Raw genomic sequence first — 17,363 nt, 5'->3', positions numbered from 1 at the left:
AAGTGGCGCTCATGCTACAGAGATCAACACAACTCATCCTTGTGCAGACTGAGTAGTGGCATAAAGAGTAAATCAATGAAATGTCACCAACTTCAAGGGGCTGAAAATAAAAAGGAGACTTTCTTCACAAAGCGTATCAAAGCATACTTAATGAACGTTTGAGTGTATTAATCCGAACCCGCCTCCGTTTAATTCTGTTGACCTGCTTATCAAGTCAACCCAGTGATGTCTGACCCATGATGAACATGAGCGCCCTTAGTTCCAGGAACAAACACGGCAGAAAGTTAATTTCACAAATGCGTTCCACAGCAACATGTGACGCTCTCCAAGTTAAACCCTCCAAGCCGGTTTATTAACACAGTAAACACATTTATTGAGAAGAGAGGAGCATCAATGGGAGAATGCATTGGTGGCTGCGGCACTTAGGTCCTGGATCCTGAGGGTGGACCTTCACACAATGAAAGAAAGCAAAACTGTCCGCGAGAGGGAAGGCTGTTCACCTTGCAGCCCACTCTGCTGCTCGAAGAGACGGTTTATACAACGCAGGCTGAGACAGAGAGGAGAAGCACCGTTTACATTAAAGCTTTAATCAATCAACATATCTGACTCTGAACAGAAAATGAACAGAAGTCATTTTGCAAGAGTTGGCACCTTTGATTAATATCTTTAAAAAAAGAAAAAGTTAGAAAAAGCCAAGAGGAGCTGATATTTTGAATGTTTGGCTTGCGAGAAAAGTTCAGTCACAACCTCACGTTATTACCTACAGTATTATAGTCATGTAGGCTTGACACCTTTGTTGCATACAATTATTTTGGGGGGGGTTCATAGATATTTAAACTATTCTCTAAATCCTGGTAAACGTCACATATTATCTCAATTTCGATCTGAAATGTTGAAGAATGTGTCTTTAACACACAGATCAAGGAATTCTTATGGGGTAACCTGTTTCTACAGTGTTGCTAAAAATTGGTGTATGGGTGGGGGTCAAACTAATGTTGTTTCCATACATTATATAAAACCCTTCACAGCTGTCATGTGAGGACCTCATGACCTCGAATTTGGAAATAATTTTGATTCAAACTCTATTGACTGGGTTGCACCAGCTATTCGTAAATCCATCACTAAGTTATGTCCTTTTTAAGTTCTTAGCGACCACTTGCTAGTTTCAAATCACTGATTTACTAAATTGGGTTGCGCCATTAAAACGGAAGAAATGTCTTGGCGGGTAAAGGGAAAACTAGGGAACATCTGTAGAAAGTCACAGTAATAGCATCCATGGCTGAAACATAACTTCCAAAAATAACCGTTTTAGGGGGCCAGGTGATATATTAAACTTAAGCGTTGATACTTGTAAATGTATAGCAATATTTAGTAACAACTGGTGCAACCCGTTGAAATTTAGTGATGTGTAAATCTCACGTTGAAACTTGGTCAAGTTTGAACTTGCGAACAGCTGGTGCTAACAGCTACAAACCCGCCATTTTGACTCGGTGTCTTTCCCCTACATCATGAAAAGCTAATATTTGTAAGTATTTTAGAGACTTGATGGTCTATGATTGTGCGTGGTAAGATGGTGTGCTATTCTCATACAGTGTGCATCTTCTGTGCTTCTATGAGCCTTTTGTGTTTGGTGGAGTGACAGTGTTTAAAAGCAGAGGAATGTGCTTTGCTGTGCCAGGAAATGAAGCGAGGCGCTGACTGTGCTTCATGTTGTGCATTAGATGTACAGTATTGGGTCACCTTAGCCATGATGAAAGTGTGCATTTGATTATTTGGACACTGGATATGAATCAAGAGTTTCATTTCTAAAATGAGATCCCTCTTCTTCTTCTTCTTCTTCTTCTCTCCTCTAAACCTTCTTAAAGGTGATGAAAGGATAACACGTTATTGCAGGATAACAAAATGAAAACAAAAAAAGTTTCAGTTGACAAAATAATATTTGCACTACACTAGATCATCTCTATTTTAGAGATATAGAATCATAAACTCTGGATAATATATATTTTAAAATGGATAATAGACCTCTTCCGTTCCTGATGAAGACCTCAGCCCCGGTACTAACTTGCAGTATGTTTTGGCATGCCACACTGGAAAATAATGGGCTTTTCATAAGGCAAAAACAAGACTCTCAAACCTTAAAATAATACAGTTCAAGGTCCAAAATGTGTTGACTGAAGAGTATTTCACTCATTTGTGTTATCTCCCACACAACGCAAAGCACCTCGTGTGGTTTAATTTGCAGGTCCTCAGTTGACAAATAATTGGAGACAGACTTTGTGGGCCAGAAGATTCTTTGTAGCACAAGTTTTACATTGAAAAAAACAACTGGGCCCTTGTGTCCAGAAATACGTTCTGGCCACTGTCACAGTGTCACTTAAGTCAGTCTCTCATTATTTACCAGCTGCAGGTTTTCTCTCCTGATTTGGACATCTGCTCTTATCATTGAGAAATTCACGAATCAATAAACTAGCTTCCAAAAGGCATAGCAACAATATGAACTCATTAAAATGTAGCATTTCTCTTGAAACTGAAAGACTGTCTTTTTGTGTTTTTTTTTTGTATGACAGCTTATGACAATTTTGTACAGGAAAAATGATTAAAAATGGTTATAAAAGAAGGTACTTTTGAGGCAAAGAGTCTTTATGAAGAAGAGACTGACTTGGGTTTTGTGCTCCTTTGGTAGTCAACTGCATCCTCAACCCGTGTTGGACAGCAGGAGAGAGTTATGGCCTTTCAAGAGCCCTGCAGCTTAAAAGTAGCTCTTGTTTTGTCCTTTTCAGTCCCCTCTTTTGTGCATTTTTCTTTTGTCTGTCTTTTGCCTTCAGTCTGGGTTTGGTTTACGGTTGGTTGCTGAAGGATCTCCGTGTTTATGTATCACGTGATCAGGCAGCAGTTGATGCAGCGGGGTCCCAGTCTTCTCTTCAGAGCTCCCTTCTTTTTCTTGGGAGTCAGGATTGCAATGATGGCCTCGTCGAACACCGTCTTCAGGCCCTTCTGGGTCAAAGCTGAACATTCCACGTAGCAACATGCCCCAATCTGATGAGAAGAAAAGAAAGGACGGACCGTCAGTCAAAAAATATAATATGACATGATGTCAACTAGCAAGCTATTGTATTTAAAGTGAAAGGATTGTCTTTCTTGCTGAGAGTTATACGAGAAGATTGATACCACTCATGTCTGGACGGTAAATGTGAAGAGGGAGCCGGCAGCCTATTAGCTTAGCTTAGCATAAAGACCAGTCCTATCAGCAACACTAAAGCTTACCAATTAACACCTCATATCTTGTTTGTTTAATCCATACAAAAACTGAAGTGTAAAAACACATATTTGCCGTTTTACAGGGGGTTACACGTGCTGGACTATTTCTTGTCCGGGAGCTGTTGTCAGGCAACCAACAGAAGCTCCAGGAAGTTACTGATCCCTGCCAAGAAATAGTCAAACAACAGCTTTTGCACTTTGTACGGATTAAACAAATTATATATAATGTGTTAAGTAATGAGCTTTGGAGTTGCTGGTAGGCTCATTTTGTTACCTTTGGACAGAGCCAGGCTAACTGTTTCCTCGCTTCCTGTCTTTATGCTAAGCTAAGCTAATAGGCTGCTGGCTCCTGCTTCACATCTACCGTGCAGAAATGAGAGTGATATCAATCTTCTCATGTAACTCTCGGCAAGAAGGACAATCTATTCCCTTAACTTTAGCTACAATAGCTGCTAGTTGACAATCATATTAAGACGGCTTGCAAATTACTTTGCATTATATACAGTTAGTTTAGAGGACGTTATGGATGACTTGACATTTTTCATCAATCAGATTCATAGCACACAACGCTGTTCTCCACCGCTGAGGAAATGCAACGAAGAGAAGCGGAGGCTCAGGCAGCACCACCGCTAGCTTGGAATACTGAGTGTGTTTCTGTAACCTAATGCTATGATTGTACACGGCCAGCAGTGTAATAATATATCATTTGCTTTGGTTATGGCTGATATTATTGGGTAACTTTAGCTGCTAAGGGTGAGTAGTGAGCAGAGCTAAAATAGTTTTTACGGAGCCTTCTCAACCGCAGAAAAACTAGCCGTTGTTGTGTGTTGTAACGGTACCTGAAATGCCTCTTGTGTATCTGCAGCCAATAAGAATTGACCTTATGTATGCCTATAGATCCTTTTTACATGGTAATCTCATGTCTAAAATAAGCACCCGAGTGAGTCGCTGTTGTGTACAGGTCACGATGGCCATCTTACTGGCTGGGACATTACTTTGACACTTCCAAGATGGTGCAAGTCTGAATTGAAGGGAAAAAAAAACCCTCATACAACAACAATAATCATCAGTCTCCCTCTGTAAACTTTTTTAGCGTACAGATATGACAGTGGTATTGATGTTTTCATCTAACTCTCAGCAAGAACGCAAATAATCATATTTCCTAAAATGTTTTTTTATCATGCAGCAGACATATTTTTTTCATCCAGATTGTTAGGAGTGAGTTCCATCACAACAGTGTTGTTAAACGACCCTCTGGGGTTGCCACGATGCTTATCTCGCGTGACTCGAATGTAATGGTAATACATGTGAGGCTAAAAACAGGGGCCGGTCACATTTCATGATTCAAATCTAGTACATTTATATATATATATATATATATATAAAAAATTTTTTTAAGGATTGCTAATCCTGGCATGGACTTTTATGGAAGACAGGTGATCTACGATGTTGTAGGTAATAATGTCCAAGGTAAAATACTGCTCACATTGAAGGAAATAGCTAGTCATTTCCAAATATCATCAAACTATCTTACATGGACACTTACGGCCTCAGAAAACTTCATGACTCTCACAAGACATGAATCCAATCTAAATCCTATCTTGCGTTGCCAAAACCACATGGATATCAACTTTTAAATCAGTCTAGACTGTAATTTCTGAACGTTGGACTTTTATGGCGCCTGACAGGAGCGATTCATCACAGACCGCATTTGGTATCTACGTCCTTCAGCCTCCAACTCCTCTGGACATCGACGTTGACCCAGAATGTATTCCTGGATTCTGGAGGTCTGATTCCAGGCATTTTACTGAAGAAATGACATTCCTACGGAGACATTCCTGGGTCGAATCAACACACAGGAATCTAACTGGACCTGACAGCTGACTTCTACGACACTGAAAGTGAAAATGTGAGCTTCCACTCTCTTTCACCGGCTACATATTACTTCACTTCTTCAGCAGGACAAACGTACAAACCTCCTTCGCTAGTTTCTGTCCTTGCTCAGTGGGGATGGGCTTCTCCTTCATGTCATTCAGTTTGGCAATGGTCTTGGGGTCATCACGAAGGTCAATCTGTAAGAGATAAGGGACACTTCCTCTGAGCTGAGTCCACACTACTATTAAAATGGATATTGCTTGTTACTAGTTTCTTATTGACTTTCTGTCTGATTTGTCAACATCAAATCAGGCATTACGGCACTTTTCTCCATGCTTCTAAACATATCCAAGAGAGCTAAGCTGCACAACTGTGTGTGTGTGTGTGTGTGTGTGTGTGCGAGCGCGCGCCCGTTTACTCATTTTGAAACAAAGCCATGTTAGCCCACACTTCCTGCTCTTGTGCAAAGCGATTTCACAGCCAACCACAAGGTTCCTCACTCTTCTTTTATTCATTGCAATGCTCCGCACGCGCGACTCATCACCCGCCTCAGTAATAACCAATTATGATTAAATGCATCCACCTGCACAATCTCACTGGGAGCAACCTTCATTAACCCTTGTCTTTACTGGTGTGGTTTGTGGCAGCGTGGCTCACTGTTGTGAAGCTCAAAGGGGACATGTCGGCATCCGGCCGAAGAGCAGCGAGCGACTTATGACGGGAACTGATAAAGGGGCTAGTAAACATCAGCTGACACGAGATAAATCAGACACCCACTCCCTCCTCCTCCTCGTCACCGCTGGGCCTTGGCTGCACTGGCATTTGGTTGCCAGGGAACACGGACCGAAAAAAAAAAAATCACCCACAAGTCAGCGCTCATTTTTAAGAGGACATATGGTATTGGCAATGGGTTTTAAGGCTTAAGAAATAAGCTAATGCTTCGGATTAGTGTCATCTCTTCACATCTACATGAGTTTACTGATGTCTCTATTGAAGATCACAAGACATTAGCCCGGCTTTACCATCTTTACAAGTTAATTGCTGGTTTAAAAATGTCTGATTTAATGATTAGCTTTAAGGCACTGATGTCTTCTGTATCAAGCAACAGACCTTTTAAACCCATATGAGCTCCACACTCAGGTTGGTCCTGGCTGTAGCAAAACTCCTCTTTGCCAAGGCTCAGGTTCAGGGCTCCCAGGATGCATTAAGAGGTGGCTCAATCAGCATTAACATTTTTACATTAACAACGGAAAACATGGCTAGGTATGATTTGAAAAGGTCACGAACTCTCAGAAAAGGACCGCCTGACTCTGCAGTTCCCCTCAGCTCTACAAAACAGCTCTTCTTTCAGCTCGTTGTTTTGATTTTACGGCCCAGAACTTGACAGTTTTTGGTTCAGTCAAACCAATGCAGACATTCAGCAAAAAGAAAAGGAAAGGAAATCTAGTCTCAGATGTACAGTTGGTGAGCTATTACAGACTAGAATGCTAATATCCTCCATCTTTTTCTTTCCTGAACAGGTTTTGTAGGTTTTTCTTTTATGACAGAATAAAACCAAACCAGCCATTTCATCGCTGTTTACTGTCCACTGGGCCTGTTTTAGAATTCTATTGCCACCTTAAATCAGCGGTGGTGCTCATGGTGCTTTTAGATGCGACAGTTCTGGCCCCCGCCCAGTTCATAGTGTAGTTCTCCATCTTGAGTTTTGGCGTGAAAGAATACAGGCTCTGTTGCATGAATGTTTGCTCCAGAAATCTCATTTTTCTCAGAACACGCAGCTTTTATGCTCTCCAAAGTACGTTGTATTACAAGAGAGATGTGGGAATTTATTAATTCTTTTCTCCTCAATGTCAGTTTTGTGTCGCGGGATGGACAACTGGCGCAGTTTGATGTGCATCTTTATTGGCGTCCTTAAGTGACTCATCATGACCTGCGTGGTGTTCTCAGTGGAACCTCAGCGAAGGGAGAGTGACCTTAGCTACGTTCTGGCCTCATTTGGAACTCAACTTTTATTTGTGGCTCTTGTAGGATATTGACAATGTCTGAGAGGACGTCTCGGCATCTGTGACCATGCTGGCTCTATCAAACAGCACTCTGTGGGTGTCAGTGTCAGTGGGCCATACAATAAGAAAGAGCTCTCAACGTTGGCAAAGCAAGGTTGTATTCACATGATAATCCAGATATTAATGTTTGATGTCTTTAATTACATCTATGCACTGAGCGATGGCCTGAAATGGCATGAAAAGAGTGCAGTAATTAAAAGATTTCAAGACAAGACAGTTCTAACCAGAAGAGCTTTTATCAATGTGCAGGAAAACGTATAGTTTTGGACACACATGTTCCTTTGGCACCGCAGCATGGGTGGATTCAATGTACAGTATATTTGACCATGAATTTAACAGATGTAATTGAATGCCTCGTCACTGATTCAAACCAGCTGAATGTGTCTGACGCAGTTTGCAGATGAGACAGATTTTGTTATTGTATCCCAGAATATCCAGGCATGTATATGAATAAAAACCATATAAGCTGAGAGCGAAGTTCCTGTGGAGTGACCAGAGCGTCAGAGCACTAACCTGGGTGCCGATGAGCAGGTAGGGGACACTGGGTGCATACTCCTGCAACTCCGGCACCCATTCTTCACGCACATTCTGGAAGCTGGCAGGGTTAACCACGGAAAAGCAGATGAGGAAGACATCGGTCATGGGGTAGGACAGCGGCCTGAGGCGGTCGTAGTCCTCCTGGAAGAGGATGGGACGGTAATGGTTAACATTCGTGGGTCAGTGGGGGGGACGAGAGGTCAGGATGGTGGGGGTTAAAGGATCAGACATGATTCATTTCCGTTTCTTAACATCTGAGAAATGATTATGCATGAATTATTAAAGTGTAAAAGAAAAAGAGCTCTACACGCAGACACACTTTTACCCCTCACTGGAGCCAGGAGAGCTAACTGTACGCCGTGCTTGGCTATCTCCTTTGTACGAATGATGTGGAATATTATGAGATAGATAGATACGCATGAAAAAAAACTGCACTTGGAATTGAGTTATGAAGAGAAAAGAAGATGACCTTCACATGAGGGCTGCTTTCTCTCGCTGACAGAGACAATTAGGGATTATTTTACATTTGCAATCCTTTAATGCGAGCTGAGCACAAGGCGTCGGCACAAGACACCGAAAACCAGACACACTGCCCTCTCCCATATTTGTGTGGTGTAAATGGCTAATTCACTGGCGCAAGACTGTCCTTTGTGCGCCAGCTCAAGCGCTCCCTTGTCCTCACCAACGATAAACCCTTTTGACAGAGTGTCCGACTTGCGCACACATGACTATTCATGACCCATCTCACTTCTGACGCCACCCATCGGGTAGGGTTTTCTGAAGCTAGCTCGAAGACACAGGCACTCAATGGATCTCCAGTAATTAGATAAGACTCAACCAGACCAACTCGGACCAAGTGAATCAATCTCACTATCTGGACCGGGGAATTTGTTGCCCACATCCCTGAAATCAAAGCAAATTGGACGCAACGTCCCGCTGTGCCAGAGATAGCTGCCATCGGGACAACCGAGCGCTGGCGTGACATGTTTTTCATCCTGATGCCTTCAGCGAGTCCCATTCTCTGCCAGACACACGCGGCACAGTCCAAAACGATCAAACTTTCCTTCTTCTCACACAAAAGCATTAAGGGGAATGGTTATGCAAATGAGCTGAATGCCAGAGGATTCTCCAAACAGCCGTAGGATCAGCCGGGCAAGTGCGTCATCTTCTGTTGCCTGTGTGAGGAATCCAAGATATACTGACTTTATATGAGATCGGAGTAGATGATGAAAACAGCGTGCACATTTTCACGCCTGTGCTCGTATTTGTAGGTGACTCAACTGGAGTGGGTCATGTGGGTATAATTCAGAAAATATACGAGTTGTTCCTGCTCTGCTCTGTTCCAAATGATTACAGTGCAAATTTCAAATCATTCTTAGTGGCTGCTGTTTTTTTAACTTCTTCAGAGTGCCAGAGGGTTGGGGGTTGTTGATTGACGATTGAGTGTCATCTGTGTAACTCAAGTGTGACTGACAGCTTTCCTGACACCATCTGAGCCATGAAGACAAACCATCTGATGCTCCACGCAAGCTGAGACAAACAATAAGGACGATTGGCCGACACCAGGAGATTTATAGTCGTACAGTTTGAAATAAGGTGAAAGTCCAACATAAAGATATAGGGACCTCAAATTGTCTAAAATGATCTGATACACAGGGTGTGTGATATGGATAAAATTAGATAGGCAATAAGATGACATATACAGTGAGGTGATGTAAATTTGTCACAGATCTTGCCATAGACGTGGTGTCTATCCCTTTAATATGTCGGGGTAGTTGGCCATGGTGGGCACTGATGCACATCAATGAGCAGGACCGCTTTATGGATTTTTTACCAGATGATTGCATCAATATGATGAAGTATGACTTGTCCAGCATTTAATTCACTGGATGAGGCAAAAACATTCTTATCTAGTTATTCTATCCATTAACAGTTACTCAATTGATTTTCCATGAAAAAAGGATTATATTGTGGTGTATACGCTGATTGTGATAAAAAAAATGTATATATATATATACATATAGCCTGACAGAGGGTTTTATGTCTATCCCACCCATCAATAAAATATTCTGTCAATGGCATATGTAATGTCCTGATATAGCATCTTTCCTGAAAATTCAATTGAAGCAAACAGCAAACATATTGACGCTGGTGATCTCTTGACTTTTTCCTTTAGTGCCACCGCGAGGTTGGCATTTTTGGTCCTTAGTCTCGACAGCTGGATTGCCATGAAATTTAGTACAGACTTTCATGTTCCTCTCAGGCTGAATTGTAATCACTTTAGTGATCCCTTTAACTTTTGCCAACATCAGGTCAAATCAATTCAATTCAAAAGGCTTTATTCGCATGAAAGGTTTGAGAACAATGTTGCCAAAGCATCAAAATAAAAGTTGTCTAAATATTTGGACAGTACGCTAAAGCACCGCTATGGCTAAAGCACAGCGTCGCAGAGACGCTAGAATGGCTGTAGACTGTTTTTCCTGTCTCGTGTGAAAATGAAAAGCACTGGAAAAAGCTAGTAAGTGGATCTTTAGTTCAGCACATATTGCTTTTGCATCCACACACATCCTGTGCTTTCCTCTGCTCCCATAGATACACTATATCTGCCACATGGGATCGGGTACACTGTGTGTGTTTATGTGCCTCTGTGAGCTCGTGACCTTTGCTTCCCACCCCCCCGTGAGCCACAGACATAAAGGCACACAGTGTGAGTTTACTGTAAACAGGCCCGGAGCTTCTCTGAGACCCATCTCTGCCTCTCGCACTGTTTCCTCAGCACACCCCTGACACATTACCAAAGGCAGCGTGCCTGCTCGCCTCGCAGAGTGTATATAGTGAGACACAGGCAGAGTGTACACTCCTACGTAGCTCCACCGCTCAATCTTAAGTTGAAGATCAGCGCTCGGTCCAGAAATGTTTACACTCATGCTGCTGTCAGGCTGCTCTGGATGAACGTTTCCTCCAGAAGTATGTCATACAGTTTTATTAGCGGGCTGCAGTTCAACAGTTCATGGGTACAGCACTGACACATTGCATAACAGTCTTTCTAAGGTAGTCAGGAGTGTACAGTAAATATTATGATCAGTGGGAAGGCAGGAAAGGGATGACAGAAGTAAAAGGAAGTGAGAGTGGCTTAGTGTGTGCATGATCTATAAGCACTCTCTCCATACATGTCCATACATTTCCATCAGGGCAAGACTCTGTGTCCTCTTTTGGCCAGCGTGTGCGCTCCACTGTGGGGCTCTGTTGACTCAGTGACATATGAGTGCAATGATATCAGTGAGTCATTCCCTCCTCCATCAACCCCCCCCCACCTTTCTCCTTTTTCTACTCATATCGCCTCCTTGGGGCTCTATAAACTGGCGGTGTCAACAGAGTCAGAGACGCCTGATCTAACATGGCCGCCGGGTGGGAACGCAAGCCCAGACACAGACATTTCTATTCACAAAGTTCTGTCTCTGATCTGCAAATCTGCACATTTTGCAGAACTGGCTTTAACCTCAGGGGGGAAAAAAAGGTTTTTATGCTTGTTTCTATTTTACTGGTCCTTTAATGGTGATTAATGACCATGAATCATAGCTTGAGTGCTGATGCACATCTATTCACTGGCAGTGGCACATGAACTGTGCATGCTACAACATAAATTAACCTAAAGACCCTTTATGAATCATTTGAAGGAACTCCTTTTATATACATCCTTTTAACACGGGCCCACCTTTCTTTCCTAAAATGTTACAAAATCAAAATATATTTAAAGAAAGATTTAAAGGGGGTTTCCACGGATTTTACATATAAAGCGTTAGTTTACTCGCTATGTAGGTAAGCTAACCCTCAGCCAGTGAAAACAGCTGTGTAATGTCTTCTGTGACCCTGAAGGAGCTTTGGCACGTCCCTTGTGATGTCTTTTGGGGTTGTCTCAGCTCCAGCTTGGATACTACAAAACTGTTGGAGGATAAGGCTCTATGAATTGACCCTACCAACAAGTATTGTCTGGGTAGCTACAGCCATACTCCTTCAATACCATGAACACACACTGTAGTTTATTTGGACTCAATCCCACATTCACCGCCCTGCTGAAAGAAATACTTAGAAGAGGGCCACATGTGTATAAATCTGCAGCAGAAAATAGTACCCAACAAATGCACAATTGACCCTTGTATGAGTAATGTTAATGTATATTTTGCAATTACATATGGCAGAATACCATTTGGTTCCAGGTCTGCTGTGTGCCACTTAGTTTGTGGTAAATTTGATTAAGTACATTTCACTCAGGAATATGCACAATAACGATGATATCAACTGAAATAAGAAAGGCGTTAAAATGTTTATATTGTGTTTTTGGTACATATTACCAAACAAACGTGCAATAACTTCAAAATAATTCCCACAAACTTAAACTGGAGCCTTTGACCTCTGGCCCCCTGAGGATCTGGGGCCCTGGGGCATTTGCACGGTTTGAATTACTGTTGGTAATTCCTTCAGTATTTCACCTTGGGCTCTTGGACAGAGTGACGTAAGAAAGAGTGGTGGGCGCCCCCCCCTTACAAGAGAACAGCAAGTCGTAGGGCTACTCTAAAGTGTCAAATCCCAAGTTGAAAGTGTGAGCTGAGGCGCATCTACAGTATTCCTGTTTCTCTGTGTCGAAGCAGCTGAGTGGTGACAGGCTCCCAGCTGGGCAAAACCATTTCCAGTACCCCCACCCCCAACCCTCATCCCAATCCCCAAGTGCCTCCCTCCCACCCCTGCGTATGAGGGTCACTAGGCCACTTGGCGTTGCTGAGTCAGAAAAGACTCATCAGACTGTACTAAACAGTCAGGAGAGAGGGGGTAATGGGTGAAGTGAAGTGGTAAAAGTGATTACAGGATGTGCAGTTGAGTGTGAAAACATTTGAAGGGCTGATTAAATGAGGAACAGTCCAACAACAAAGTAGGGGGTTAATAGGGCAGCAGAACACGGATCCCACAGGGTCGCAACTCCTGGGTTCCTCTCCCTAAAGCGTTTCCATGGGTACCACAGCACTTAGCATCCACTTCCTGTTTCCTCCTCCTTCTCAGGCAGCAATGCTAGATTTTCTTGAGTGCAGCAGCAGCAGCGGGAGAAGGAATGAATAAGTAAAGACTCTCCCCTCTGTTCCCTCGTCACATTCAGCAAAACAGACTTCGCAGACCTTCCATATGGAATAATTCAATAGGTAGCGGCTGGGTTGGGGGGGGGGGGGTATGTGGCAGAGCGCAGACAATAGCAGGCAGAGAGGTAGTATCAACAGCAGACAGAGCAGAGCGGCACTCAACTCAATGCCGAGCCGTGATTATGAGGCCCTGACATGACACACACCGACGTGGCAGCGTGGAAAATCGCATCCGATGAGGGCATACATCTGTAAGGCTGCTGATACCCTCGTGGAACAGCAAAGCATTGTGGGAGCTCCAGCCGTGCCGGAAATATAAACATTACGGGGAGCTTGAAGCTAATCGAACATGTGTAGCAGAGGCCAGAGGTGGAGATGATGAAGGGAGAGTTTTAAATTGGAGAGAGAGAGAGGAAAATGAAACTGAGAGGACTGAGTTTATCCACTTTCTGAGTAATTCCTCCTCCTCCTATTTGCCCCCCCCCCCCATCTGTCTCTCTTCCTCTTTCTGTCTTCCTTTCACTCTCTCTCTCTCTCTCTCTCTCTTTCTTTGGGGCGCCGGGTCTTTGATCAGACGTTGAAGCTATAAACATTACCAGCTGGCCTTGTGCTCCACATGAAGAGGTCAGCAGAGTCGAGGGGCGGACGGGGGCGCGTTTTGAAGAGCAGTAATTCTACTCTCGGTGGGCCGGCAGCACCCACGGCAGACATCTGGGGGAACTTCTCCATTTCAGAGACACTCTGAATCAGCTAAAAACAAACCCTCCTCTGACACACACACACACACACACACACACACCCTATCAAACACGCCAGAATAGACAATAAGGTTGTGTTCCTCTTTTTACAACCGAGTAGTAACACTTCTACCATCTGTTTTCTCGAGGCACAAATATAACGCAGCCACAGGTAGCTGTCTGGGTGGGGAAGACGGAGGGAGGGTGGCTGTGATTTGCTATTCCCAGATTTGTGCTTTTTGCATTCATGAATGAACAGAACAGAGAAATTGGCTGAACGTTCCCCCGCTTGACCTTCCTTCTTTCCCATGAACGGATCGGATTTCAGATTGTGACTCATTCCGGCTTCACACAGTTAAATCCGGCCCTGAGGAAAGCGTTAACTATTCAACATTTGACTTGTGTGTACAGTTTTAGGTGGCTGGGATGACAGGGGGTTAAAGGTCTTGGGGCAGAGAATGGGTGCACCACCGTTGGCAAGTCTCGCAGTATAGCTGAAGGGAGTCCAAACTTAAAGGCGCCCTGTGGAGTTCCTCGTAAACAAACAAAAGTTGTGTTTATATTCAGTGTTTCTCGCCCAAACACATTGTGTGTATGCGCACTGCTGCCAGTACTGTATACCGGCCGAATAACGTGAAAACCAGCCCCTCACGCCGATCACATGCGCGATACAAAGAAATCGGGGGGGGGGGGGGGCCCACTTGTAAAAACATTGCTCCATGGCACTTCTAGTGGTCAAAAACTCCACGGGGTACCCTTAATACTTCTGCTTTTAAAATATGCCCTCTAATATGTGTGTATTAATGATTTATAAATGGTTTCATGTCCAATCCACGGCTGCAACTAACAATTATTTTCACTGTCAATTAGTCTTTGAAACTTTTTCACAACAGTTCATGGATGATCAAACTTGTTGCGGATTAATTTGTGTCAACTAACCGATTACTTGACTAATGATTTCAGCTCTAGTCTGATCATCTAAGTTATCATACAGACCAAATACAGTATTTTTTTGCCCTCAAACTTAAGTCTTTCCTGGTGGCAAATAATGCAGGTCTTTTCCCGTATCTTGTGCTGATGCCCTCAATGAGCCTGTGTCTGTCGCGTGTGTTCACATGGCTTCCTCAGTCTTTGTGTCTTTGTGTGTGTGTGTGTGTGTGTGTGTGTACACTGGCTCTTCTGCTGAGTGGAAACATTATTGTGTGTGTGTGTGTGTGTGTGTGTGTGTGTATAGGCCAGCACATTTTCAGTACAGTTTTAACTCCTGCCCACTGAATGGCACATTGTAAAGAAAAAGCCCAGGCATTAGGCAGCCCTATTAACAAACCTGTGACATCACTACTGGACATAGGAGCCCTGTTCTCCGCATAATAGAACTATTGAAACCCCCTTCACTCCCATCACTGTCCATGGCACACCAGACTCTGGCAGTAAACCCCATGTGCGAAAGCCGTCACCTGTTGCAGCTTAGTGTCTGGCCTGAATATGAAGCCCGTGGGCGTGTTGGAAGCACCGCCGGACAGTTATTGGTCCCAGGAGCACACGGGGAGGCCGGGATAGAGATAGAGTGAGAGACAGGGAGAGTACATGCGAGTGTGTGTGTGTGTCCTTGACATGCTTGGCACCGGGCCAGAGGGGGGGGGGAAATAAACTGTACCTGGCCAGCTGTGTCGTACAGTCCCAACAAGTACTGCTTTCCACCAACGTTGACACTCACTGCAAGAAAATGACAAAGAGCAGTTGAGAGGAGGAAGGAGAGAGGGTGAGGGGGGGGGGGCAGAGAGGGAGGGAGGGAGGGAAGGAGGAGGGGGGGCTCAGGGTCCCCAGCCCCTCTCTGCTGTGAAGGAGGCAAACAAGTGGTTTTGATTATAGCAACAGATGCAAGCCAATGCAGTTGGAGAAAGAGTGGCAGAGGAAGCAGAGAATTCACTCTTATTAGATTTTAATCTGAGAAACGAAACAAAACACAGAGCGGCAGCAGTTCGGCAGGTCATGACGTTATAATTAGACGCTCATAATAATATTATTAATAATAATAATAATAATAATAATAATAATAGGGAGACTGTATTCCTACCTGCATAATGATCAAAGACTGTGGGCACATACTCCTCTGGAAAGGCGTCATTGGCATAGCTCATCAGAAGACACGTTTTGCCCACCGCACCGTCTCCGACCACGACGCATTTTAACATGATGGTGCCGGTTCCGTTAGCCATGATCCCGACCTTACCATCATCACCATCGGCGGCCCCCCGACGCCCTGTTGTCCTGACCTCCTCCTCCCTCTGCTGCTGCTGCTGCTGCTGCTGGGCGGTGATGGTCCCCGCGCGGCGGGCATCACCAGCGTCGGAGGCGGACTGCGCGGCGCACCAAGTCGGACTGGAACCGCATCTTTCCTCCCTTCCTCCCCACCACCGGCTGAGGGTACTCCCAGATTTGGCCGTGAAGGAGTTCTCTTTTTCCACGGCAAACAAAATGAACACGTCTCCTCAGTCCTAATAGGTCTTAAACGCCCCCCCCCACGCCCCTCCTCCTTAACTAAGAAACGATCTGTCTTTTCTCCGAGAAGCCACTCCGTGCCGCTGCCTGCTGCTCCGTCGTGCCCGCTCCCCGGTGAGCCCCACGCCTGAGCTCTCGCTGCCTGGCGCACTGTGCCGCTGGTGGACAAGGTGGGTGCGCTCGCTCGCTGGAGAGGCGGGGCTTGGATTTGAAACCAAGGGGCTCTGGATAAAGTGCACTCCGCCTGGTGGGGACGTGTGGACCAAGGACTTAAAGAAATGACATCATAAACATTTGGAAGATTATACACATAAACACATACATCATTTCAGTCCATGTAGAGACTAACAGGAGTATTAGAGGGAAATAAACAACAATATCCTGAAGTACTCATCGTCATAAACTGGCCAATGAGTGGGACCAGCACACACAACATAGTGCTCTATGGGACTTTTAGCCTTTTCTGATACTGGTACAGTGTTCAACAGCATACATACAATAAGTCCATACAGCAATATCCTATAGGAGCATATTAAAAGCGTGGCAGCGACATCATCTTAAGCCCACTGTAAGTATCACTCAGTCCCAAAATAAAGACGATATCATATTGATTTCCCTTGGGCTAGACGTGCATCTGTCCTCCCGTACAGTCCAGCACAACATGTAAGAATATACCCACCTGCACCGAAGCGCTGTAACTCAAGTCTAACTCTCAAGTCATAAACATCCAGGCTCTAAATTTAGGGAAGTCTCTGTCTGCTTTTCACATGACTTTGTGGTTGAGGAGATGAATAGACGATCCACTCATACTGTGCTACCGTGTGTGTGTGTGTGTGTGTGTGTGTGTGCGGGTGTGTGTGTGTGTGGGATGGTTGGGATATGTGAGATGGGCACAGCTCGCTGCAGATGGAGACGCCACAGGAGGAGGTATGTGTTTGTGAAAGAAGGAGGGGAGATACAGAGATTTGACCTCTGTGGTGCAGTTGGCCAGGTGTGGGCTGTCTCCTTGAATTAGTGCACTCATAACCGTCTTAGTAAAGCACGTCTCTCTACAAATGGAACACAATGAGCATGTACACACACACACACACACACACACACACACACGCATATCATTTTTCCTTCTCTCTTAATCTCTCCGATCTCCAGGCCAAATGTTCCTGAAGTGTGGGCCTGGAACTCCAGGGGTCCCAAAGTAAGACAACGAATGACAGCATTTAACAGGAATGAGTCAGCTTGTTAATACATCCTCTTTTACATTT

At 44.3% G+C, this 17,363-nt stretch overlaps 1 protein-coding gene across 1 annotated transcript; it reads right to left on the bottom strand.

The window, feature by feature from the left end:
• Positions 1 to 2,874: 2,874 nt before the first annotated feature.
• rhoq (ras homolog family member Q) lies at positions 2,875 to 15,818 on the bottom strand. The gene is made up of 5 exons (XM_070915940.1): positions 15,677 to 15,818; positions 15,257 to 15,315; positions 7,710 to 7,874; positions 5,235 to 5,330; positions 2,875 to 3,036 (listed from the first exon to the last, which is right to left on the bottom strand). Exons 1-5 carry the CDS (start codon positions 15,816 to 15,818, stop codon positions 2,875 to 2,877), a joined length of 624 nt encoding a protein of 207 aa, XP_070772041.1.
• Positions 15,819 to 17,363: the final 1,545 nt, after the last annotated feature.

Source organism: Enoplosus armatus, chromosome 12 (assembly GCF_043641665.1).
Source record: "Enoplosus armatus isolate fEnoArm2 chromosome 12, fEnoArm2.hap1, whole genome shotgun sequence".
In the NCBI taxonomy this organism is placed as follows: Eukaryota; Metazoa; Chordata; class Actinopteri; order Centrarchiformes; family Enoplosidae; genus Enoplosus; species Enoplosus armatus.
Note: the sequence above shows the minus strand (reverse complement) of the source record. Positions and strands in the feature narration are given on the sequence as shown.